This window comes from Gadus macrocephalus, chromosome 11, assembly GCF_031168955.1.
Source record: "Gadus macrocephalus chromosome 11, ASM3116895v1".
Taxonomy (NCBI): Eukaryota; Metazoa; Chordata; class Actinopteri; order Gadiformes; family Gadidae; genus Gadus; species Gadus macrocephalus.
The window spans coordinates 1,351,278-1,376,000 of record NC_082392.1 but is presented as its reverse complement, the minus strand read 5'-3'; the positions used below and the strand labels follow the sequence as shown (position 1 = coordinate 1,376,000).

Here is a 24,723-nt window from a genome sequence, read left to right as displayed (position 1 = left end):
CACGTAAAACCAGCTTTATTTCCATGTGGAAGCTTGACACCATAGCTTAGTATTTGAACAAGCAGAAACTAACCACCAAATCAACGTCGACACACAGTCCCAGTCAATCCTGCACAGACCTAAGAGACATTTAACAACATTTTTGAACTATTATCTTGTAACATTGCAATCACTCTCCCACTTCAATATTTATATGAACAAAAAGGGAGTTGGATTAGCTCCTTCTGAAGTTGTACATTTTGCTGCTCTAATGTTCAGTGGGAAACCAATAAATTGGATTTACAGACACACCAAGCCAGCATGGGGGAGACGGAGGGGGAGACTGAGGGGGGCAACAGGGTGGAGGGCTTTGGTGTCAGCGAGATGTAAGAACTATCAGGATGTCTGCGTTGTGCAGAGGAGTGATCATGGAATTGATGTGCAGCTCAGAGGAGCCTTCGTCATCATCTGTATGATGATACGAAGAAACAGTCGTCGTGTTCACGGGCGGGAACGAGAGGGAGAGAAGCCATCAACTCGTTCTACTGAGTGATCCAATCTTAAAGGCAGAGCTGACCTCTGTTGTTTTAGGGTTGAACTCGTCAGACTTTGGGGAGACCTTCTGGAACACACACACACACACTATCTGCTTCTTAAGGACTGTATGTATTTATTGTGTTTGCTCTCCCTGCAGTCGCGGTTCTGTACTGCGACTGCACACCGGTCTGATCGTCGCTTGAATGCAGAAGCGAAACGCGATCCAGATCCTAACGGGAGTGTAGAGGTGGGGCGACATCTGGCCTGCAGGGGGAGTACAGAGCACCGGAGTCTGACTGCGGACAGGTGTCTGCAATCTGACCCAATCAGGAAGTGTGTATTTATGTGCCTGCTTGTCTTTCAGTGAGGGGTAACCCTAACCCTTAAGAGAGAGAAGGAAGACGCTCTATGCGAGCCAGAGAGAGCGTCGCTAGACCACGAGAAGGGCTGAATGAACATTCGACGGTGTCCATTTGTTCTTGTGACATTGTTTATTTGCCACGAACTGGAAATGAACAGGAGTTTGCTTCATTTTCACTAAAGCACTGTGTCCTGACTCCTGTGAACCCGTTACAGTGAGTGGAGCCCAACGTGGTAGGAGTCAATCATGGAGCAATCAGACCCCATCACCCCAGCAGATCCGGTGCTCCATACCCCCCCTGCAGGCCAGACGCCCCCCACCTCCACAGGGAGTGTCATAGGTCAAAGGTTATGGGTGAAAGCAGGAAGTAGGAGCGTGGCTGTGAATGCACGCCGAATAAAAACACTGAGAACGCTTAAAACCAACGATATGAAATTATACACTCAACAGACAAAGCCTTCACACGTTTAAAACGGCCAAAGCACAACAGGAAAGCACCTGATCACATTCTTTGTTTGTTTCCTGCTCACGCATCGCGGACGCCTCAGAAAGCAAAACTCGTCAAATCTTCAACGGAAGCAAGACATCTAGAACAGCAGTGGGCGGAGCCCGGTCGTATTTACAATCTTCATCAGGGGCCCCGGGGCCCTCGTCTTCGGCTATGTACACTGATTGGTTCACGCAGGAGGAACAGGAAACGGCCACGCCCTATGGACGGAGCAGCCAATGGGAGGGGGCCAGTGCATGAGACGGGACCCCCCCCCCACTAAGACACAGTGGTTCATGGACCAGACCTCCACCGCTGTGGGGCCTGGAGGACATAGGTCGAGGACATAGATCTGGAATATAGATCTCCACCTACATGATGTGCTTAAAGCTCGGAGTAATCAGCTAAGGTGAGGAGGTGAGGAGAGGAGGTGAGGAGAAGAGCAGGGAGGTCAGAAGGCGGTGAGGAGCGGAGGTGAGGAGTAGTCTCTTGCATGGCTGTGAAGGCGAGGCAGTGCAGTGTCACCACGGTAACCCCCTGTGCTGTGGTCCCGTGTGAGCCCCCCACCCCCGTCCCCCGTCCAGGCCTTCAGCTTCAGACGTCCTTCACGTGGGGGACCTCAGAGGCCACGCCCCCGGACCCGGACTCCGTCTGTCTGGAGGCTTTATGGTTGTCATGGAGGAACCATGACCGCTGGAGCTTTGGGGGTGTGGGGCAATGGTGTAACCATGACAACAGGGGTTTTGGTCGTCGACAGTGCTAAAAAGGTGGGAGGGGGGGGGGGGGTCACGTCTGGGAACGAGGCCGTGGGAGCCATCCTGAGCAAGAGGACCCCCCCCACACACACACACACACACACACACACACACACACACACACACACACACACACACACACACACACACACACACACACACACACACACACACACACACACACACACACACACACACACGGAGTGAGAGCAACCTTTGGCTTCTGTGTTTCCTCGTTATCAAGGAGCTATACTGCCAGTGTCTGGAGTTTAGGGCGGGGCCTGCGAAGGCGGGGCCAAGTGTGGGCGGGGCCGGGGGGGTTAGAGCCAGTGTCGGAGGTCCGGGAGGTTGGCGTCCATCCAGCGCTGGTTCAACATGATGGTTTCCACGGCGACTTGGACGCTGCGCATCTGAGAGCCGCGCTTCTTCAGGGAGCCCAGGAAGTTCCTCACCTGCACACGCAGACGCACCGCACACAAACACACACAAAACACGCACACACACACACACACACACACACACACACACACACACACACACACACACACACACACACACACACACACACACACACACACACACACACACACACACACACACACACACACACACACACACACACACACACACACAACATGCACACACACAAACAGCATTGAAAATAAAAGCCTAATATGTAATAGAATAGTGCGAGTTCTTCTAACAGAGAGACAATCTGTTGGCTGGGACATGAGGCCCCTAGGTACTGGGACTACTGCACATGAACACATGAACCCATGGACACTGGGGCGTACCTGGTCGAGGTGCGTCTGTGTGGAGAAGTGGGAGGTGGTGGACATGATGATGCTCTGGATGGCGAAGGAGCCCACAGGAAACCTAGAGCAAAGAGAGAGAGAACAGCTTCCTGTCAGAGAGAGGACATGTGTGTGATTTTGCGCGTGTGTGGTTGCATGCGTGCGTGCGTGCGTGTGTGGTTGCGTGCGTGCGTGCGTGGTTGCATGCGTGCGTGCGTGCGTGTGTGGTTGCGTGCGTGCGTGTGTCTTCGTGGGTTTGCCGCTCACTTCTGGATGAGGGCGTCCCAGTTCTGCTGAGTGAAGTCCCAGGCCAGCAGGGAGCCGGCGAAGCCCCCGCTGACAGCGCTGATGATCAGAGGCAGCTCCGTGGTCTGGACCAGCTCCCCCCGCAGACCCTCGATCAGGATGCTGAGCACACACCACAGACGGTAAATGGACTGCACCGATACAGCGCTGTTCTGACCAGGGGCCAAAGCGCTTCACAACACTGCCTCACATTCAGCCGTTCATGCACACATTCACACCACGACGGCGGAGTCAGCCATGCAGGGCGGGAGCCAGCTGGTCAGGAGCAGTCAGGGTGAGGCGTCTCGCTCAGGGACACCTCGACACTCCGCTAGGAGGAGCCGGGGATCGAACCAGCAACCCTCCGGTTACCAGCCGACCCGCTCTACCTCCTGAGCCTCATGCCGCCCACCACAGAGACCTCAGTGCCTACAGCCGGCAGGCTGGGGGTCACTGTGAGAGGAACTCTTCTGACTGACTGCCCTGATACGAGTTTAGGGTTTGCACTACGCTCATTATCCACCAATCAGAGCATCTCTCCCATGATTGGCTCGGGAACTCCGTCCTGCCTGTCATTCACAGGTGTGTGAAATGCAACACTTCTCAATGGGGGAGAAATGTGGGAGGGGGGGAGCAGAGAGGGAGGGAGGTAGAGAGGGAGGAGAGCTGAGAGGGAGGGAGGAGGCATTTCTTAGGTGGTTCAGTTGAAACATTTCTCTCTCTTTTCATAGCTCCCGGACCGCATCTACAGCAGCTATAGCATCGTCATGACAACATGACACACAGACACAGACACAAACACACACACACACAACCCCCCCCTCCCCACCCCCACCCACCGGGCGATGTGGCGCGTGTCGCGGGTGGAGGCTAGGGCCTGCAGGATCTTCCTCTTCTGGGCGTCGTCGCTGGACTGGGCGTAGGTCTCCATCAGCTCCGCCCAGCCGTCCTCAGAGCGGGCGGCCACGGAGAACACCACCCTCTGCAGGTCCCCGGGGACCCTGGCAACACACACACACAAACCGTAACCAAGGGGGCCCTAGCAACACACACACACGGTAAACAATGGGGACCCTAGTGACACACAACCACAGTAACCAATGGAGACCCTGGCAACACACACACACACTGTTACCAATGGCGACCCTAGCAACACACACACCGTAACCAATGGGAACCCTTGCAACACACGCACACACATGGTAACCAATGGGGACCCTGGCAACACACACGGTAACCAATGGGGACCCTAGCAACACACACACACACACACTGTAACAATTGGGAACCCTAGCAACACACACACGGTAACCAAGGGGGACCCTACCAACTAGGGCTGTAACGATACACAAATTCACGATTCGGTTTGTATCACGATTTTTGACCCACGGTTCGATACATCCCACGATTCTTTTAAATTTAAAAAGCATTTTATTTAAACAACACTTAAATACCAATTATCTTAATGTAACATTTAATAACAAATAATTTGGAACACTGAACAGATTTGAACCGAAAGAATACTATTAAAGTATAGCTAAATTAATAAAGAAATAACCAAAGATTGCAGTTGGAGGATGCTTTTTGCTGGTAGGCATAATAGAGCCCCTTTAACTGTTTGGTTGGTTTATTCAAATATCCTTATTAGCGCTTCTTATTAGGCTATGTAGCTTAAATAATGACATAATCAGGCCGTATAGAATGCAACATGTTTAATAGCCTAACTTTCAATAGATGAGGAAAAACATGAACGTCGCAATAACGAGGCATAGTGTTACGAGTAGCATATGTGTGTGCGGGAGAATGGCAGTGTGCGTATGCGTGCGTGAGTGACGTCAGCGAGTGAGTGGACGAGCGAGGAGAGCGAGCGGTAGCGCGTGTGTCTAGTGAAGAAGCGAACGAGTCCGGTAGAATAAAGTACCCATCCTGTCAATAATCGGTGGCCGCTTCATTCCGACCTATAAGCAGACAAACTGCCAGTCAAATCACACAAAACAATAGAGACAGGATCACACAGGCAATTTTTTTCACGCTTGGCCCACTCTGGATAAATGTCGTTCATATCGCATATGAGGACTTCGACGGCTGTGGAGAAATGCAATCCTCCGTAGCCACGGAGAGCTGTGATCACAGAGAGGGCATCTCGTCACATATTTACGGCATCGATAGGAGGGGGCGCTGTCAGCAGACTATTATTTAGACAAATTATTAGCAAATTTCAATCGGACAATTTGACCGAAGAGTTAGAAAGGGCATATCGCGCTTCTGCCTTCTCACACCGCGAGACAGGTTCGTGGCTTTGAGTATCACGATTTTCGGTTTGATACGCGTATCGTTACAGCCCTACTACCAACACACACACACACGGTAACCAATGGGTACCCTGGCAACACACCCACACACAGTTACCAATGGGTACCCTGGCAACGCACACCCACACACACGGAAACCAATGGAAACCCTAGCAACACGCACACACACACACACACGGTAACCAATTGGGACCCTGGCAACACACTCATATACGCACGGTAACCGATGGGGACCCTAGCAACAGCAACAGCAACACACACACACACACACACACACACACAGTAACTGATGGGGACCCTAGCAACACACGTGTGGTTACAAATGGGCCCCTAGCAACAAACACACACACATGGCAACAAATGTCACGTGAAATAGATCGCTATGGCTGAATGCACAACTATTTTGCTACACGGTACTTATTTTGTTTGGGGTTGGAATGTCTTTTGTTTTGCCAACAATGGTTATGCCGGACTAAATGTTGAGAATCTAATCTTTCTCGGGGTGTCACATGACTGCTTTCTCATGTGTTTAAATACCTTAAAACGTCTTTGCAGTGGGGGGGAGGGGCTTAGCCCGGATAGGGGTCCTTTTGAGAGGCGGTGGTTAAACCTGTCTTGGTCCTCTTCATGATGACCATGAAGAGGACGTGAGGCTCACCTGGCGCTGCCGTTGGCGTACTGCCTGTAGAGGTCGGAGGCCTTCTGGAGGCAGTCGGGAACGTCAAGAGCGCACGCCGTCTGGAGCAGCGCCGCCCGCAGCTCCTGATTGGAGACCCTCGGCTCCTCCCCCCAGGTCTGATTCATCATCAGGGCCTCGAACCGCTCCAGGATGTAGGACTGTCAAACACAAGGTCAGGATGTAGGACTGTCAAACACAAGGTCAGGATGTAGGACTGTCAAACACAAGGTCAGGATGTAGGACTGTCAAACACAAGGTCAGGATGTAGGACTGTCAAACACAAGGTCAGGATGTAGGACTGTCAAACACAAGGTCAGGATGTAGGACTGTCAAACACAAGGTCAGGATGTAGGACTGTCAACACAAGGTCAGGATGTTGGACTGTCAAACACAAGGTCAGGATGTTGGACTGTCAAACACAAGGTCAGGATGTAGGACTGTCAAACACAAGGTCAGGATGTTGGACTGTCAAACACAAGGTCAGGATGTAGGACTGTCAAACACAAGGTCAGGATGTAGGACTGTCAACACAAGGTCAGGATGTTGGACTGTCAAACACAAGGTCAGGATGTAGGACTGTCAAACACAAGGTCAGGATGTTGGACTGTCAAACACAAGGTCAGGATGTAGGACTGTCAACACAAGGTCAGGATGTTGGACTGTCAAACACAAGGTCAGGATGTAGGACTGTCAAACACAAGGTCAGGATGTTGGACTGTCAAACACAAGGTCAGGATGTAGGACTGTCAACACAAGGTCAGGATGTTGGACTGTCAAACACAAGGTCAGGATGTAGGACTGTCAACACAAGGTCAGGATGTAGGACTGTCAACACAAGGTCAGGATGTTGGACTGTCAAACACAAGGTCAGGATGTTGGACTGTCAAACACAGGGTCAGGATGTTGGACTGTCAAACACAAGGTCAGGATGTTGGACTGTCAAACACAGGGTCAGGATGTTGGACTGTCAAACACAAGGTCAGGATGTTGGACTGTCAAACACAAGGTCAGGATGTTGGACTGTCAAACACAGGGTCAGGATGTTGGACTGTCAAACACAAGGTCAGGATGTTGGACTGTCAAACACAACTTCAGACTGGGTGAAGGACCTTCAAACAGAACCCGGTGGGTTTGTTGCGTGTACAGCTTGCGCACAAAGTTGACACTTGATGATATTTATCAGAAAAATACGCAGTAAGCTCTAAATATTGATGAGTGTTCAAAGTTATTTATACTGAGGGTCGTCATGCTATGTTTTATCTGTTACTAACCGTGGACTATTGCCTAGAGTGTGTTTGCGTGCGTGCCTTCCTACGTGCGTGCTTGGTTGGTTGGTTGGTTGGTTGCGTGCGTGCGGCGTGGTCCTACGTGCGTGCGTAGTTACGTGCGTGCGTGCAAGGTTGGTTTCGTGCGTGCGTGCCTGCGTGCGTGCGTGCCTGCGTGCCTGCGTGCCTGCGTGCCTGCGTGCGTGCGTGCGTGCGTGCGTGCGTGCATGCGGGTACCTTGAGGTGGGCGGCCAGGTCCAGCTCGTTCCTCTTCTCCAGCTGCAGGTGCAGCGTGTTGAGCTGGGCCAGCGCCTCGCTCACCGGCGCCGCCTCCGTCTCGTTCACCACGTACGCCAGCAGGTTGAGAACCTGCCGGAACGACACGCGTCCCAGCCTGGCGACCACCACCACAGGCAGCTTTACTACACATGTTCCCGTGCCACTTTCTCCTTCCCGATTCCGATTCCTGAACTTGAGTATCGGCCGATACCGAGTATATACCGAGACAGCATCTAGCATTGTAACTACTAACAGCACTTTCTTATTGAAGGGTTCTCTTAAGCCCAGTTCAGACCAAAGATTCGCCTCGCAACTGATTGCAGCGAGACTGTTTTAGAACGTCGCAGGGGAAAAGTCGCAGCAGTGTGAACTGGTCGTCGCAGAGCGGCTGATGCCGTTGCAAGGAGTCGCCAGAGATTGAACAAATCGCCAGGTCCAGTTTTAGAACGCGACGATGTAGCTATTTCTCTTCAGCCAATCACAGCAAAGAACAACTTGTACGTCACAGCCTTACTCCGTCCCGGTCCCGTAGGCTATTGTCCATAGTACACGTTAGCTATAACCGTTGTTATGGTTACGTGTGGCCATTCCAACATGCCCCCATTCAGACACCTTTTAGTAGGCCTACCGCCTCCGATAGTCCACCAATCAGTGGCGCCAACTTCAGGTCAACATTGGGGGATCATAAATATTTCGTTCAAATGTGTTCAACCAAAAAGTAGCCATTTCAGTGTTATTTATCCGTAATTTATTTGATTAATTCCAAATTTTGGTTGTTATGATGTATGAAATAACCCATTCCATCAATTGACGACTACATTTTACAAGTGTGTTACAAGTGGCGGCGCATGAACTCATTTAACATGCCCTGGGAATGTATAAATATTCTATGAAACTTAAAACTGGACCATTTATTCGTTAGAGATGGATTTAAACTCAATGCAGGACCACTATTGGAGAGGATTGGAAGAACATTTGAACGAAATTAATTGTCTTGAGTGCTGCGGCAGAACAATCAAAGAATGGGCGCAGTATCGTCCCAAAAGCAATAGGCCTACAATGCGCTTTACAAAGGAGAAAAGCGAGCATATAGCCTAGACCCACCCCTTTACACACAAATTCTCGAAGGCGAAATAAAACAATTTTTTTTGCCCATGGAAAGAAAGAGTTTCAACCTAATCGTAAACCGAAGTTAGACTCCTTTTTAGGCTGATGCTGATGCTGTTGCGGCTCTCAGCTGTGCCAGAGCGTTCACAGTTGCTAGGTAAACCACCTGACGTCGCCGCCCGGTGCAGCAGTGTGAACGGCCCAGTTTTAGAACGCTTCAGCCCGTCTCGTCGCAAGGAGCCGCAAGGAGTTGCGAGTTGCAAGTCGTTGCGAGGCGAATCTTTGGTCTGAACTGGGCTTTACGATTACAGCAATGTAGAGTCGGTTCACTTATGCCGCTTTTCCACTGCATGGTACCAGCTCGACACGACTCGACTCGCCTTTTTTGCGTTTCCACCGCGAAAACATGGTATCTGGTACCTGAAGTGGCTGCTTTTTCTAGTACCGCCTCGCTCTAGGTTCCAAGCGAGCTGAGCCGATGCTAAAAGGTGACGTCGGCAGACGGCCGGCCACTGATTGGCCAGAGTGTGACGAAGTCACGAGAGCGACATGGCAACCATGCTGGTAACAGCCATAGCAGCGCCGCAGCCAACATATTCCACTTCTTCAACATGCCAGCTAATAATACGAACACGAATACCATCGCATCGATGTTCTCCATTTTTGTTATGTGGGTTCTGTCCATGTGTGGGTTACGTAGGTGTTGTTTGCGTCGCGTACAAAAATACGTCAGGAACAAGTGCTCCAGGCTATTGTAATAGTTAGTTAATAAATAAGTGATTGTCAATGAATTCATTGTGAATACATACATAATGATACATAAAAAATACGTTTTTTGTTAATGAATACAGTTATTGTGTATTTATTTATATACTGAAGACTACATGATGAATATGTTGTCTATAAATAGCTACTTATATGCACAACATCCCTTAAAACCAACATTTGTAACCACCTCTGTCATCCATGCTCCCCACCACCGGCCCCGCCCCCCGCCGCCGAAATCTCCCGGATTTTGCTAGTCAAATGTTGGCAGGTATGATTTAGGGCATTTAGCAGACGCTTTTATCCAAAGCGACTTACAATAAGTACATTTGTCATAAGAAGTGCATCAATATATCGCTGTCGGTACAGAAAGGAGTCTTGAGTCTTTTACGGAAGATAGTGAGCGACTCTGCGATCCTGAGAGCGGCAGGGAGCTCATTCCACCACTGAGGTCCCAAAACAGAGAAGAGTTGTGACTTTGCTGAACGGCCTTTGCTAGCTCTTAGCGATGGAGGTTCCAGACGTCCAGCTGAGGTAGTTGAGCGGAGGGATCGAGCTGGGGTGTGTGGCTTTAGCAATGCTTGGAGGTAGGCAGAGGCAGTTCCATCGACTGCCTTGTATGCCAGTACCATCGTCTTAAATCTGATGCGAGCTACTACAGGGAGCCAGTGGAGGTCCCGGAAGAGGGGGGTCACATGGGAGAACTTCACTAGGTTGAACACGAGGCGCGCTGCCGCATTCTGGATGCGCTGCAAAGGTTTAATCGCAGAGGCAGGAAGTCCAGCCAGGAGTGAGTTGCAGTAGTCGTGGCGGGAGATGACCAGTGATTGGACTGAGCTGCTTCCCTTGTGAGGAAGGGCCGGATTCTAGGGATGTTGTAAAGTGCAAATCTGCCGGATCGGGCCACCGCAGTGATGTTGGCCGTGCAGGATAACTGATTGTCCAATACCACACCGAGGTTTCTAGCAGTTGGAGAGGGCGATACAGTGATGTTCTCGACGGTGACCAGTAAGTCCATGTGTGGGCAATCTTTCCCTGGGATTAGGAGGAGCTTGGTTTTGTTGAGGTTAAGCCTCAGGTTATGGCTCAAGGAGCCATTCCATGTCACTTGATAGGTGCGGTTCGTCAGGTAGGATGTGAACCAGGAAAGAGTAGATTGAGCGATGCCAAGTTCGGCAAGAAGGATCTGGTGGTTCACCGTGTCAAATGCTGCGGACAGGTCGAGGAGGTAAGGTGATGGACCAGAGTGAGTGAGTGAGTGAGTGAGTGAGTGAGTGAGTGAGTGAGTGAGTGAGTGAGTGAGTGAGTGAGTGAGTGTACCTGGACAGAGCAAACATGTTGTGTATGAGGGAGGCGCGGTCCTCTCGGGGCAGGACGGTGCAGTTTTCGGTCAGGGCCTCGATGAGGGCCGCCCAGCCCGCCGTGCCGTAGTCCACCATGTAGAACCCGGTGCTCTGGAAGTTCAGCTTCAGCCACTTCACATCCTTAGACAGCTTCAGGGTGGCTGCACACGCACACACACACACACAAAGAGACACACACACACACACAGTCAAAGAGACACACACACACACACACACACACACACAAACACACACACACACACACACAGAGTCAAAGAGAGACACACACACACACACACACACACACACACACACACACACACACACACACACACACACACACACACACACACACACACACACACACACACACACTCTAAGCAACAAGCTGAATCTCATACCAATCTAATTCTAAGAGTGACCTGGCCTCGATGTCAGCATCAAAGACACGACATTAGGGGGGGACTGACCGTTTCGGTCCTCCAGGGTGAACACCTGGACGCAGTCCGGGGTCAGGCTGCAGCCGGCCGCCACGTAGGTCACAGGGATGTGCCAGCGGCTGGTGGGAGGAGCAGTCGCAGGTTATCAGGTACCGGGACCCTGCCCGGTCTGGCTAGGGTGTTGGACGAGGTTGTTTGACTGTCTGCGAGTGCGAGTGTGAATGTGAGTGTGACTGTGATTGCGTCTATGTCTTTGTGTTTGACTGTTTATGCGTGAGCGCGCGTGTGCGTGTGCGCGTCCATTACTCACCTGGGTGCGCTCTCGGTCGCGTCGGTGCTGAGCAGGAAGGGCTCCTGCGTGAGGGTCACCTGATCTCCGTCCCGGCTGACGCTGACCAATGGGAAGCCCTTCTGCTGGGTCCAGGTGTTCATCATGCCGGTGATGTTGGGGCGCTGGTGGGTGACGTCGGCCTGGAGGGGAGACCACCTCACACTAACCAGCTGTATTCATCCCAGAGGACACACACTGAAACTCACACTGCTCTGCTCAAGAGGGAAGGTACGGACCGGAATATAAATGAAAGGCATCCTGTGTAGAAGGTCATTATCCGAGATCATTGTAACTCCTGCTCTCCCCCACTCCCCTCCCTCTCTCTACTCCCCCATAATGGCCCCGGCTGGTAAAGTGTGATTACGGGCGACTCAGTGCTTAGGAATTCCCGAAATGAGTAAACCTGTGGTGGGGTAAGCTCGCTCAAAGTAAATCAGTTAGTGACCGTGACCTGGTTTACAGATGAATGAGCCGTGACAGCAGCTCTACCTCATCAGTGTTTTTAGACCAGTGGTTCACTCCTTTGTTTTTCACCCTGATCAAGTGTCCATTCTGAAAGCTAGACGATAGAAAATTGAGAAAATGGACAAGTGGTTGAAATGTAAATCCGAAAACAAGGGGAAAGGAGAATATGTGAAAAAGATAGGCCATCCAGAAACAACAAAATGTTGTCCGTTTCAATAAGTATATATTGGTAAGGGATTCAGCTCTACATCTGAATAAAGCCGTGACCGCCCCCTGGTGTTGAGCTTCCTTTGTGGGGGGAAATAGCCAACAGTTGCATGAAGCACAGGCCCATGTTTCTCACTAAATTTGAAGTATTTGCATTTTCTATGTTTAAACTGAACATTATATTAACTTACGTTTATTTTTTTATCCCAACATTTTTTTTTGCCGTTGAGGGTTTACTCATGGGAAAAAACTATCTTAGGAGGGTGTATACTAGCAGGAAGGTTTGGGAACCACTAATTAAGTTCCCATTCAAACGTGGATGCTGAGGAACAGCTTGAATGTTGACTCGGGTTTCTGACCCAATCCCCCTGGAGATACAGCAGGTGAGGAGGTGGCTTCAGTCCACTCATGGTAAACAACCGGACAAGGACGTCACCAGCACGTCAACCCCCATGACCGCTCCATCAGAGGTGGCAACGGAGCGTTCTCCGTTGTCACGCAATGACATGCACGCGCGCGCGGCCATGCACGGACGCACCTGTGCAATGCTGTTCCACAGGTCGTCTGTGACCGTGTTGGAGCCGCTGAACTTCTTGAGGTAGCCCACGATGCCCTTCCTGAAGAGGTCCCCGCTCAGGGAGGCGTTGAGCATCAGCAGGATGGAGGCACCCTGCAGCAGGAGACACAGCTGAACACGGGTCCCGACCCAGGGAACCGCGACACGAGGAGCCCGCTGCGGGCTCGGGTTCAGGGCTCACGCATGTCACAGGAATGTCAACTGGCTGGAGGCAGGGCCGCCCTCACATGCTCACCGTGCGCCTGCACGGGTCTGAATACCGACCTCAGAGTGTGACAGACTGGGAGTGATTGTGTGAGCGTGACTGTGAGTGTGTGTGTGTGAGTGTGACTGAGAGTGTGTGTGTGTGTGTGAGTGTGACTGAGAGAGTGTGTGTGTGTGTGAGTGTGACTGAGAGTGTGTGTGTGTGTGTGAGCGTGACTGAGAGTGTGTGTGTGTGAGTGTGACTGAGAGTGTGTGTGTGTGTGTGAGCGTGACTGTGAGTGTGTGTGAGCGTGACTGCGTGTGAGCGTGACTGGGAGTGTGTGTGTGTGTGTGTGTGTGTGTGTGTGTGTGTGTGTGTGTGTGTGTGAGCGTGACTGCGTGAGCGTGACTGTGTGTGTGTGTGTGTGTGTGAGCGTGACTGGGAGTGTGTGTGTGTGTGTGTGTGTGAGCGTGACTGCGTGTGTGTGTGAGCGTGACTGAGAGTGTGTGTGAGCGTGACTGGGAGTGTGTGTGAGCGTGACTGGGAGTGTGTGTGTGTGTGTGTGTGAGTGTGACTGGGAGTGTGTGTGAGCGTGACTGAGAGTGTGTGTGAGCGTGACTGCGTGTGTGTGTGAGTGTGACTGAGAGTGTGTGTGAGCGTGACTGGTAGTGTGTGTGAGCGTGACTGGGAGTGTGTGTGTGTGAGCGTGACTGTGAGTGTGTGTGTGTGAGCGTGACTGTGGAAGTGTGTGTGAACGTGACTGTGGAAGTGTGTGTGTGTGAGTGTGTTTGACTTTGGGAGTGTGTGTGAGCCTGACTTTGGGTGTGTGAGTGTGTTGGACTGGGAGCGTGTGCGTGAGCTTGTGTGTGTGAGTACTATTTTTAAGTGCAAGGACGTACACCATACAATCAGAGCGAGAGGGCTGTGAGGGGTAACTATGCGGGGCCCACGCAGTCTTCTTCCATACCTTCTCGTAGGAGACCGAGTCAAACATCTCGGCCACCTGCTCTGGCGTGTCCGCCCTCGCCGAGACGGCGTGGGACGAGTTCAGCGCGTCTTTGTCCAGCGCTCTGAAGCGCACGGTCAGGAAGTGGTTTCCCTGCAGACAGACCCCAGGGGGTCATGTGATTGGCCAAGCTCAGACGTAAATGTACATATATTGTCAGAGGTCATAGGTCATAGGGGTCGGCTCTAGATAGGACCATGCGTTTGGATTCCTGTGTTACTTCTGTGTAGTTTGATCTGATCTTTCCTCCCATGGTACGTTTGGCATATTGGTTTAATTACATAGTTTCAGAATGTATTATTCGTTCAATTGCAAAACCTTAATAATTCAAACAATGGTACATCTGATTTGTATATTGCCTTCCAATAAACCCCAGGAATAGGAAGCCAAAGAAGTCCTTGAAAACCCTGATGACCTCGGCTCCAGGTTCACATCAGATGATCTGATCAGAAGTGTGGAATCAGCCCAGTTTACAGGGGTCAGAGGTCAGGGGTCAGGGGGTATCAGGTGCAGTGACTCACGATGTCCAGCAGGGGGTACACGTGCTGCAGAGACATGTACTGCATGTAGGTAGCGAAGCCCTCGTTCAGCCACAGGTCGTTCCACCAGCTCATCGTCACCAGGTTACCGAACCACTGGGGGGAGAGGGGCGGGTTACCAGTCGAACATATACCAGTTAAACCAGTACCAGGAGGACGCCAGTTAGAGACGGAGAGGAGCGGGTTCACCAGTAGTAGACCATATACCAGTTAAACCAGTACCAGGAAGACGCCAGTAAGAGACAGAGAGGAGCGGGTTTACCAGTAGTAGACCATATACCAGTTAAACCAGTACCAGGAAGACGCCAGTAAGAGACAGAGAGGAGCGGGTTTACCAGTAGTAGACCATATACCAGTTAAACCAGTACCAGGAGGACATACACCAGTCACAGACTGGTTCAACCAGTACCAGGAGGGCGTACACCAGTTAGACTGGTTTTAACCAGTACCAGGTGAGCGGGTAGTTCTACCTGGTGAGCCAGCTGCTGGGCCACTAGGAAGTGTAGTCCTACCTGGTTAGTGTGTAGTCCTACCTGGTTAGTGTGTAGTCCTACCTGGTTAGAGTGTAGTCCTACCTGGTTAGTGTGTAGTCCTACCTGGTTAGTGTGTAGTCCTACCTGGTTAGTGTGTAGTCCTACCTGGTTAGAGTGTAGTCCTACCTGGTTAGTGTGTAGTCCTACCTGGTTAGTGTGTAGTCCTACCTGGTTAGTGTGTAATACTACCTGGTTAGTGTGTAGTCCTACCTGGTTAGTGTGTAGTCCTACCTGGTAGGTGTGTAGTCCTACCAGGTTAGTGTGTAGTCCTACCAGGTTAGTGTGTAGTCCTACCTGGTTAGTGTGTAGTCCTACCAGGTTAGTGTGTAGTCCTACCAGGTTAGTGTGTAGTCCTACCTGGTTAGTGTGTAGTCCTACCTGGGGGCTGTAGTCCTACCTGGTTAGTGTGTAGTCCTACCAGGTTAGTGTGTAGTCCTACCTGGGGGCCTGGGGGCTGTAGTCCTACCTGGTTAGTGTGTAGTCCTACCTGGTTAGTGTGTAGTCCTACCTGGGGGACTGGGGGCTGTAGGCCTAACTGGTGATCGTGGGGCTGTAGGCCTACCTGGTGAGCGTGTAGTCCTACCTGGTGAGTATGTAGTCCTACCTGGTGAGTATGTAGTCCTACCTGGTGAGCGTGTAGTCCTACCTGGTTAGTGTGTAGTCCTACCTGGGGGCCTGGGGGCTGTAGGCCTACCTGGTGATCGTGGGGCTGTAGTCCTACCTGGTGAGTGTGTAGTCCTACCTGGGGGACTGGGGGCTGTAGTCCTACCTGGTGAGCGTGTAGTCCTACCTGGTTAGTGTGTAGTCCTACCTGGGGGACTGGGGGCTGTAGGCCTACCTGGTGAGCGTGTAGTCCTACCTGGTTAGTGTGTAGTCCTACCTGGTGAGCGTGTAGTCCTACCTGGTGAGCCAGCTCGTGTGCGACCACGGAGGCGATGAGCTGCTTCTGTAGGGGGGAGGACTGGTTGTTGACCAGCAGGCTGGTCTCCCTGAAGGTGATCAGACCCCAGTTCTCCATCGCCCCCGCCAGGAAGTCGGGGATGGCCACCAGGTCTGAGAGAGAGGTGGAGATACGGCCAGAGCTTCAGCATGTGTGTGAGCGTGCCCGTTGGTGTGTGAGCGTGCCCGTTGGTGTGTGAGCGTTGGTGTTTGTGTGCCCGTTGGTGTGTGAGCGTTGGTGTTTGTGTGACCGTTGGTGTGTGTTTGTGTGCCCGTTGGTGTGTGTTTGTGTGCCCGTTGGTGTGTGTTTGTGTGCCCGTTGGTGTGCTTGTTTCTCATCATCACAGGGTATTAACATGAAAAATGGACAAACGGACATCAAAGCAGCCCTGTAGACCTTTCCCTAGAGTGTGTGTGTAACGCACCCAGCTTCTTGAGGGGGTAGGCGATGTCAAAGTAAGAGTTGTAGAACTGCAGAAGTTTGCAGGCCGTGTCCAGGGCGTAGATCGTGTGGTCCTTCTTCTCCGGCACCGAGTACACAGACACCTGTCACACACACACACACACACACACACACACACACACACACACACACACACACACACACACACACACACACACACACACACACACACACACACACACACACACACACACACACACACACACACACACACCTGGTGAGACTACCCTGTTGGTGCACAAGTCCCATTTCCCTAACGTCCTATGGAGACTGATCTTAATTCCAGCTCAGTCCGGTTCCCCAGAGGAGACATACCAGCGTGTCGGAGACATTCTTGCTCACGCTCTGGAAGGTGGCCACCACGAAGGCCACCAGGTAGGTGCTCATGTTCACGCTGCTCTTCTCAAACTCGTCCAGCAGAAGGCCTCCGGTGATATTGGTGGTCTTGGCCTACAGAGAGAGGGAGGGAGAGGAGCTGTCGAGGGTCACGCTGACAGAAAGGCCCCGGCATTGAAGAACACTCCGTCAGCATTAGCGGCACGTGGCTCAGGAGGTAGAGCGGGCTGGCTGGTCACCTGAAGGTCGCTAGTTAGATCCCCTGCTCCTCCTAGCTGTGTGTCGAGGTGTCCCTGAGCACGACACCTCACCCTCACTGCTCTAGACCAGCTGGCTGTCGCCCTGCGTGGCTGACACCGCCGTGGGTGTGTGAATGTGTGCATGTGTGCATGAAAACCGCTGTATAATTGCAGACCATTTATATTTTACATAGTTTAGTATGTGATTTTAAAGATGGGTCAATTCTACCCGTTTAACATCGATGCAGGCTCTATATACAGTTGGTGGTCATAGACCAGCAACTGATTATCGGATGCACATTATCGGTTGCACAGTCCTATGTTCTTCATGGCAAATCAATAAATCGGACACAGCTATTTAGTTCCTGGATGCACATGTGCATTAGGGGTTGGACAGTAGAGCTATACTGCCCCCTTGTGTTATGTAAATGCAGTTACCATACAAAGATCCACTGGGTGTCCCCGCACAGCGCTTGTTTAAGCGCCAAAGAAGAGGTACAAAAACACCAACAAACTAACCAACTCAGTAGCTTTAAACAAACCTAAAACAAATACTATTATGATGAAAGGACATGCATTTGACCACCTGCTATCTCTTAAAGTTAAAGCATGATATGGGATCTTTGACTAGCTTTTGAAGGGGCTTCTTCTGAATGACTGAATGAGAGTCAACGCTACCTTGGGCATGTTGGACAGAGCGACGTAGCCATCCCTGCGACTGATCGTGACCCGGAAGGTGGCTTTGAAGGCGGGCTCGTCGAAGCAAGGGAAGGCCTTTCTGGCGTACAGTGGCTCGAACTGGGTGGCAGCCAGGACCCTGGGGAACACAGCTTAGCATCAGGGACGGCCACTGGCGTTCGTGGCAGCACTGGATCTGATTCAATCAAATTAACCCCATAAAAACAAATCACTCATAGAAAGGGTGATTCTCATTAAAAGGCAATGCTGTCACTGCTGTTCACCACTTCTGTATCAACTAGCTCGTAGTTTCAAATCAACTCGACACATCTGGAGTCAACGCTGCTCGATTAGGATTTAAAATATGTTCTCACATCCTATTTACGTTTATATTTAGGTCAACCAGGAGACGCTTTAATCCAAAGCGATTTACAGCGAGTACATCCGTCTTTAGAAAGAGGAAGTGAGGCCGGTGTGCGTGTGAGACTCTACTGGTCAAAGCCCGTCTCGGTCGGTAGACGGTGTTCTGCTCAGGATAGCTGCCGCTCAACCAGTCACCTCTTCTTGCCGTCCTTGTCGGTGTAGGAGCTGTTGTAGAAGCCGTCGTAGGTGTTGGACAGGCCGGCGTGGTAGTCCAGCGTCAGCACACAGCGCTGTCCCTGCTTCAGCTCCTCAGGGAACCGGACGGCCACCTGCTGGTGGGGCTTATACTCCAGCAGGGTCACGACCTCGGCCTGGCCCTCGCCCAGCTGCAGCGGGAGCGTTCACACCAGACCAAGACAGCCAGTCACAACCATAGTGAGAAACACACATCACATTCTATCTGCATAGCCCTTAATCACAGCTACAGTCACAAAAAGGCTTCACAAGACATTTATCTATGGCACCCCCTGACCCTAGAGAAAACTCCCTTAATCAGAAAGGAAGAAATCTTAAAGTTCCCATGACATGCCAACAGGTGTGAGTGGGGTTAGCCAACCAGCCTACCCGGTGGACTGTGGCAAACTTTGATCATCTCTCCGTCACACATCTAGGTGGACACGCCCACTTGTGATGTCATAAGAGCCCGATTTTGAACACGGCGTGTGAGAGTTAATCACACTCACACCTGGTGGCGTGTCATGGGACCTTTAAGAAGGACATCTCTCCGGTGGAATGTCTCCGTCGCAGCGTTTAGGTGCGACCCTTCAGTGGGCCGTGTGGGCGCAGGCCGTCTGAGGGGGGGGGGGGTCTCACCTGGAAGGTTGCCTTGGTGACGGTGAGGTCGGCGGCGTGCAGCACGATGCGCTGGGTGGCGTGGAGCACGGCCATGCTGATGACGGTGCGGCCCGTGAAGGTCATGGCGTCGAGGTCAGGGTTCACGGTGAGGTCGTAGTGGACGGGCCGCACGCTGGCCGGGAGGTGGAGCTCCGCCCAGGGGAAGGGCTCCCCCGAGGTGGAGTTGGGGTACACGGGCTCCATGGGGGCGGTGCTGTTCTCCTTGGGACAGCCCGTCTGTAGGGGTCAGGGAGGGGGGAGGTGGAGTGGGTTCAGAGAGCACCTTCCCAGAGCTTCACAGAGCTCAAACGGTCAACGGTAACAGATAAAGCACACAGTAGTGTCACGGCACACGTTAAAACAACACAACGCACGACACATTGCAGTTCATGCGTTCCTGAACACTGGCAATAGCACTCGAACCAGAATGCATCATGGGTATTTTTCGGTTGCTGAAACTCAACGTAAATATATTTCAAAACCTACATCAATGAAAACTTTGCATTGACACGTATCGCGTGAGCACCTGAGGACCTAATGGAGCTATCAGTGTGGGGGTGGGTGGGTGGGGGGGGGGGGAGTAGTTCCCTGACGTTAGCAGACACCCGCCATGCAGAGCTTCACAGAAGGTGAGGTGGACAAGATTAAGCGTCCCTGATCCAGACAGGACGTGGGGGTCCCACAGCAGAAGGTTCAGCAAATTAGACGAACAAAAAATGATACAAATGTAAAAAAACAACATATACAGCAAACATGAACATTTACACAACCAGAGAAGTAGGAATGAAGAACTAAAGAAAACTAAATCATTTAGCGTTAGTGCTGTCAGTTTAACGCGTTATTAACGGCGTTAACGCAAACCAATTTTAACAGAGATATTTGTTTTATTGCGCGATTAACGCTCTTTTGCCTTGGCAAACGTTGTCGTTTTTTCACCTGCTGTCTAGCAACAACTCGTCACGTTAGAAAAACAACAGCACCATACCGGATCTAGCTACACCGGAAACAAAACAACAAGCACGCCGCACAAACTTGTTGGGGCAAGCAAGGATACAGAGCGGGTGAAAAACTCCTTAAAAGTGTGTGTGTGTTTGTGTGTCACTCTGTTCGAGCCTGCACGGGAGTTCAATGTTGTCATTAGCTGTGACGTCTTTCTGACCAATCGCAGTTCAAGGCCGACCTGGGCTGTGCCACTTCGGGAGGGGCCGCTCAGTTACTCCCCTCTAGACCAAACCGACTTGGTTGCGACGTTGACAGTTGGTGAGTGTTGCGTCTGTTGAGTGAGTGAGAGGTTGCGGGCGCACAGCTCAGGCTGCCGGACGGCGCTGCAAGGAACTTTTATAAACGCAATATTGTTATCCCGCAGTAATCAGCCCGACAGCCCCGAAGCGTTAACGGCCCACCGGGAATTCTCCCGATTACCACTCCGCCGTGTGTGTGTGTGTGTGTGTGTGTGTGTGTGTGTGTGTGTGTGTGTGTGTGTGTGTGTGTGTGTGTGTGTGTGTGTGTGTGTGTGTGTGTGTGTGTGTGTGTGTGTGTGTGTGTGTGTGTGTAGGCGTTATTCGGTAGCCTGGTAATGTGTATAGGCCTACGTACGGTAGGAATATTCATACTGGTTTAAATAATAAATGTTATAGTATTTCCCATATTTGCTGAGCAAGAGATTTGTCCGAAAGTTCAGTGATTGAAACAAATAAAAGCCCGGGCTATTGAAGTTTTACGGTAGGCCTACCACTGTCATGCACCTACCCGATGTCAAGTGGACCGGGTTGAATTCACTGCGGGTCTCTCTTCTTATATTCATCTTACCAAATATATATTTTATTACTGTCCTTCTCAACACTCTGATCTCACTAAAAGGCTGGCAGCACGAAATCAAGGGATATTTAGAATAGAAAGAAATGTGTGATTAATCGCGATTCAATATCTTAATCGCTGGACAGCACTAGTTTGCGTCTGTGACTCATGACAGCGAGATGAGCGGAGCTCAGGACAGCAGGAAGAGGTCCTCTTACCCTGGTGAAGGTACAGCCGGGCAGGAAGTACAGCACCATGCTCATCGACACCACGATGACCAGGAACAGCACACACACCACCGTGGTCCGAGTGGACGGCCGCGAGCAGGAGCTGCGGGAGACAGGACCCTGAGATCAGACCTTCACCCTGACCCGCGGTCAGCCGGACCCTCACCCTGACCCACGGTCAGCCGGACCCTCACCCTGTCCCACGGTCAGCCGGACCCACACCCTGACCCACGGCCAGCCGGACCCTCACCCTGACCCACGGTCAGCCGGACCCTCACCCTGACCCACGGTCAGCCGGACCCTCACCCTGACCCACGGTCAGCCGGACCCTCACCCTGACCCACGGCCAGCCGGCCGGCCGTGGGTCGGCCAACAAATCTTTCTGTTCATGATCCAAAATGCAATCAATCATTTCTGTCATCTTGATTCCGTTTAAATAGCTGTTAAGATTAAACCAATCGCAACGGTCTCTGCACGAAGCTCACTGCTCCACCACGACGTTGACCGACCCCCTCACCTGGGCAGGGCCTGCCGTGCGTAGGGGTAGGAGCCAGCGCGGTGGGCGGCGCTGCGGTTCATGAAGGACATGCCCAGCAGCCGCGCCGAAGACTCGCTGTCCTCCTCATCGTCGTCCATATCGTTCTCCCCCAGGCCGCGGACCAGCAGGCGGGAGCTGCGGGGCTCGTAGACCACCTCGTCTGGGTCCAGGGTGGGGAACGCCTGGAGGGAGGGAGGGAGGGAGGGAGGGAGGGAGGGAGAGGTCGACACAGGACAGGTCAATCGACTGAACTCTTTACAATATAATTCACCCATTCAGGCACACATTCTCACACACACACACATTCACGGCGGAGTCAGCCATGCAAGGTGACAGCCAGCTCGTCGGGAGCAGTCAGGGTGAGACGTCTCGCTCAGGGACACCTCGACACTCAGCTAGGAGGAGCCGGGGGTCGAACTAGCGACCTTCAGGTTAGCGGCTGACCCGCTCTACTTCCTGAGCCACGTGCCGCCCAGCCGACAGATGAACGTGCAAACACAGACAGGCTGCTCCACGGGGAGAGAATTGCTACCCTAGGAAACATCCTTTCTACACAGAGACGCCGGAGTGTGTTCCCTGTGAACCGAGCCCGGCTGCAGATGGGCATCCGGAGTTCATGGCCTCTAAAGACCGGGAGCGCCTGGTTACCGGGAACGCCGCGGAGTCCTTGGCCAGGTCCACCACGTCCGGCTCCTCCTCAAACATGCTGTTCTCGATCATGTTCCGCGGAAGGTTGGCGCGCTCTGCTGGAAGAGAAAGTAAAGGACACGGTGAGGACCGCATGGCGGGGGGAGCGGACCTTACTGGGAGACACCAGCAACTGTACTGGTTTGCGTCATGAGTATTGCTCGTGGAATTTGGGGCGAGTGAAAGTAGGAATGCGAAAAACGAGACAAGCAGGAATTTGCGTTGACCCAATACAAAGACCGTTTAACAAAGCAGTGATTTGGGTCATTTCCTGTTGGGAAATGCTGCGCTTCACTTCCTGGTCCACCACGCTGCAGTCGCTTAGCCCGTGCTGAAGACGAGTCACTCGAATGTACAAAATAATAAGAAGATGTCAGAGTAATGAAATCATGGGTCGGTAGTTCTACCGGATACCAAGAAACACTTACAAGAAGAACCCTGTTGTCAGCATGCGTGTTTGTGTGTGTACGTGTGTACGTGTGAATGTGTGTGTGCGTGCGTTTGTCTTTTGTACGACGATGGCGGACCCTCCCACAGCAGAACAAGCCTCTTACTGTCCTTCAAACAGAGAAACGTTCAACTTCCCAATTCACAAATAAAGAAGTGAAACAGCGGAGTGTGCAGGTTTCAGCAAGCGCCCTGCCCAGATCGGAGCTCTGTGGACAGAGCCCTTTCAGTCTTAAATGACAGGTTTAAATGCAAACAACAGGGTGGTAATTAATCCACATTACAAAGCTGCAGCTTTGGTTATTTAATTATTTTGACAGCGTGCAAAGCCGCCACGAGATATAGTCAAGACTGTGTCAGCAGCACGGCTGTTTCAATCTCTCTCTCCTCCACAAATCAAATAAATAGTCTAGCGCCCGACCGTGACACGTCACCAAACCTGATGGGCAAGGTGCTGATAAGCCTTTAATGAACAGAGGAAGCAGCCTCATGTCCGTCCATATGTTTCTGTTGACACTAAGAGCCACCAACAAGGGTAGTTTACGACCACAAAGGGGAAACAATAAACTGATAACAACACAACAGTGACTCAAACTTGTATGAACCGCCTCTATCTTTATAACCCACTAATCTCTCGTCAAGTCTACAATGCTGTAATGGAGAAGTCACAGGCCTCTCTGCTTGTGTGACCAAATCACTGCACACTTTCAATCCTTATCAGCAGCATATAAATTATAATCTAAAGAACACACACAGACAGGCAAGGCAAAGAAGGCATGGCAATGCAGGCATGGGAACCAGAACAAAACATCGGTACGGTTTCATTTAAATTCAACGGACATGAATGTAACACAATAGTAATACACAAGTAGTATAGTTCATAACATTGAAACACCATATCTGCTGCTTATTCCCAGTAAGGTTGTAGGGATGACAGTTATTTAAACTGTGTGGTGTGACATTTCTGACATTGTAGACAACACACACACACACACACACACACACACACACACACACACACACACACACACACACACACACACACACACACACACACACACACACACACACACACACACACACACACACACACACACAATATATATGGAATAGCTTAAATAAAAGTGAAACAAAGTCAATGGGAAGTCCCGTAGAGCTACTCGAAGCTAATTCCAGATGCCTGGGGCTAGGAGTTGTTGTTAGCCGCTAGTTAGCCGCTAGTTAGCCGCTGGAGCGCACGACCCCCCGCTGCTTACCCGACAAGTTACTGTCAAACGGATCCATGACTGACAGCGGGACAGAGACCCGGGAACCCCGACGGGCTGGACCGGAGGCGACGTACGCTGTACGGGAGCCCTCACTTCAGATCACCTGTTAGTCCTCCGTGGGAACAGATGAAGACACTGGGAACGACAGCTTCCTCTGCTGTTGACAGTTCTTCCACGCAGTGATGCTCTGTCGTCCTATTGGCTGCTGGGCATCAGGGGGGCGTTACTGCGCAGAAAGAGCCGGAGTTTCGACTACAGGACGCATGTTGGCGCTTCAAGACAGTATTTATAATATAATAACTAATATGATAAATTTAGCGACGGCATTTAAGTATTGGTCATATTAATGACTTATATCTACCATTTAGTTTACTCGATAGTTGACAATACAAGGATTGAATTTGAGAACTTGTCATGGTCAAGTCAAGTCAACTTTATTTATAAGGCACATTTGATTCACAAGGCGGATTCAATGTGCTTCACAAAAACACGATAAAACATACAAAAACAACAAAAGATATTCAAAAACCAGATTTAAATTAATCATTAACGATTTTCAAAAATGCATGAACGACCTTTGAAGAAAATAAAGTTAAAATTGCATCATACTTAAGCAG

The 24,723-nt window shown here is 51.4% G+C and overlaps 1 protein-coding gene across 2 annotated transcripts; it reads right to left on the bottom strand.

Moving 5' to 3' along the window:
• Positions 1-24,291, bottom strand: lnpep (leucyl/cystinyl aminopeptidase). Of its 2 annotated transcripts, none has more exons than XM_060066077.1 (22): positions 24,095-24,291; positions 22,353-22,450; positions 21,684-21,886; positions 21,158-21,269; positions 19,122-19,379; positions 18,444-18,634; positions 17,886-18,024; positions 16,948-17,082; positions 16,595-16,715; positions 16,132-16,283; positions 14,680-14,793; positions 14,120-14,251; positions 12,930-13,061; positions 11,699-11,859; positions 11,419-11,507; positions 10,926-11,109; positions 7,692-7,848; positions 6,169-6,347; positions 4,038-4,199; positions 3,181-3,321; positions 2,914-2,995; positions 1-2,571 (listed from the first exon to the last, which is right to left on the bottom strand). In XM_060066077.1, the coding sequence occupies exons 1-22, from the start codon at positions 24,120-24,122 to the stop codon at positions 2,440-2,442; spliced, it is 3,102 nt and encodes a 1,033-aa protein (XP_059922060.1). In that variant the 5' UTR covers positions 24,123-24,291; the 3' UTR covers positions 1-2,439. The 2 variants fall into 2 exon arrangements, with proteins under 2 accessions (XP_059922060.1, XP_059922061.1); XM_060066078.1 differs by having other exon boundaries at positions 22,353-22,447.
• Between the last annotated feature and the right edge of the window lie 432 nt (positions 24,292-24,723).

Coding starts and splice junctions, on each gene's coding strand:
- lnpep (XM_060066077.1), bottom strand. CDS start 24,122: ATGGATCCGTTTGACAGTAACTTGTCGG. Junction 6,348..7,691: donor ACCTGGCCGCCCACCTCAAG/GTACCCGCATGC, acceptor TGTGTTTGACAG/TCCTACATCCTGGAGCGGTT. Junction 2,996..3,180: donor TGGGACGCCCTCATCCAGAA/GTGAGCGGCAAA, acceptor TCTTTGCTCTAG/GTTTCCTGTGGGCTCCTTCG.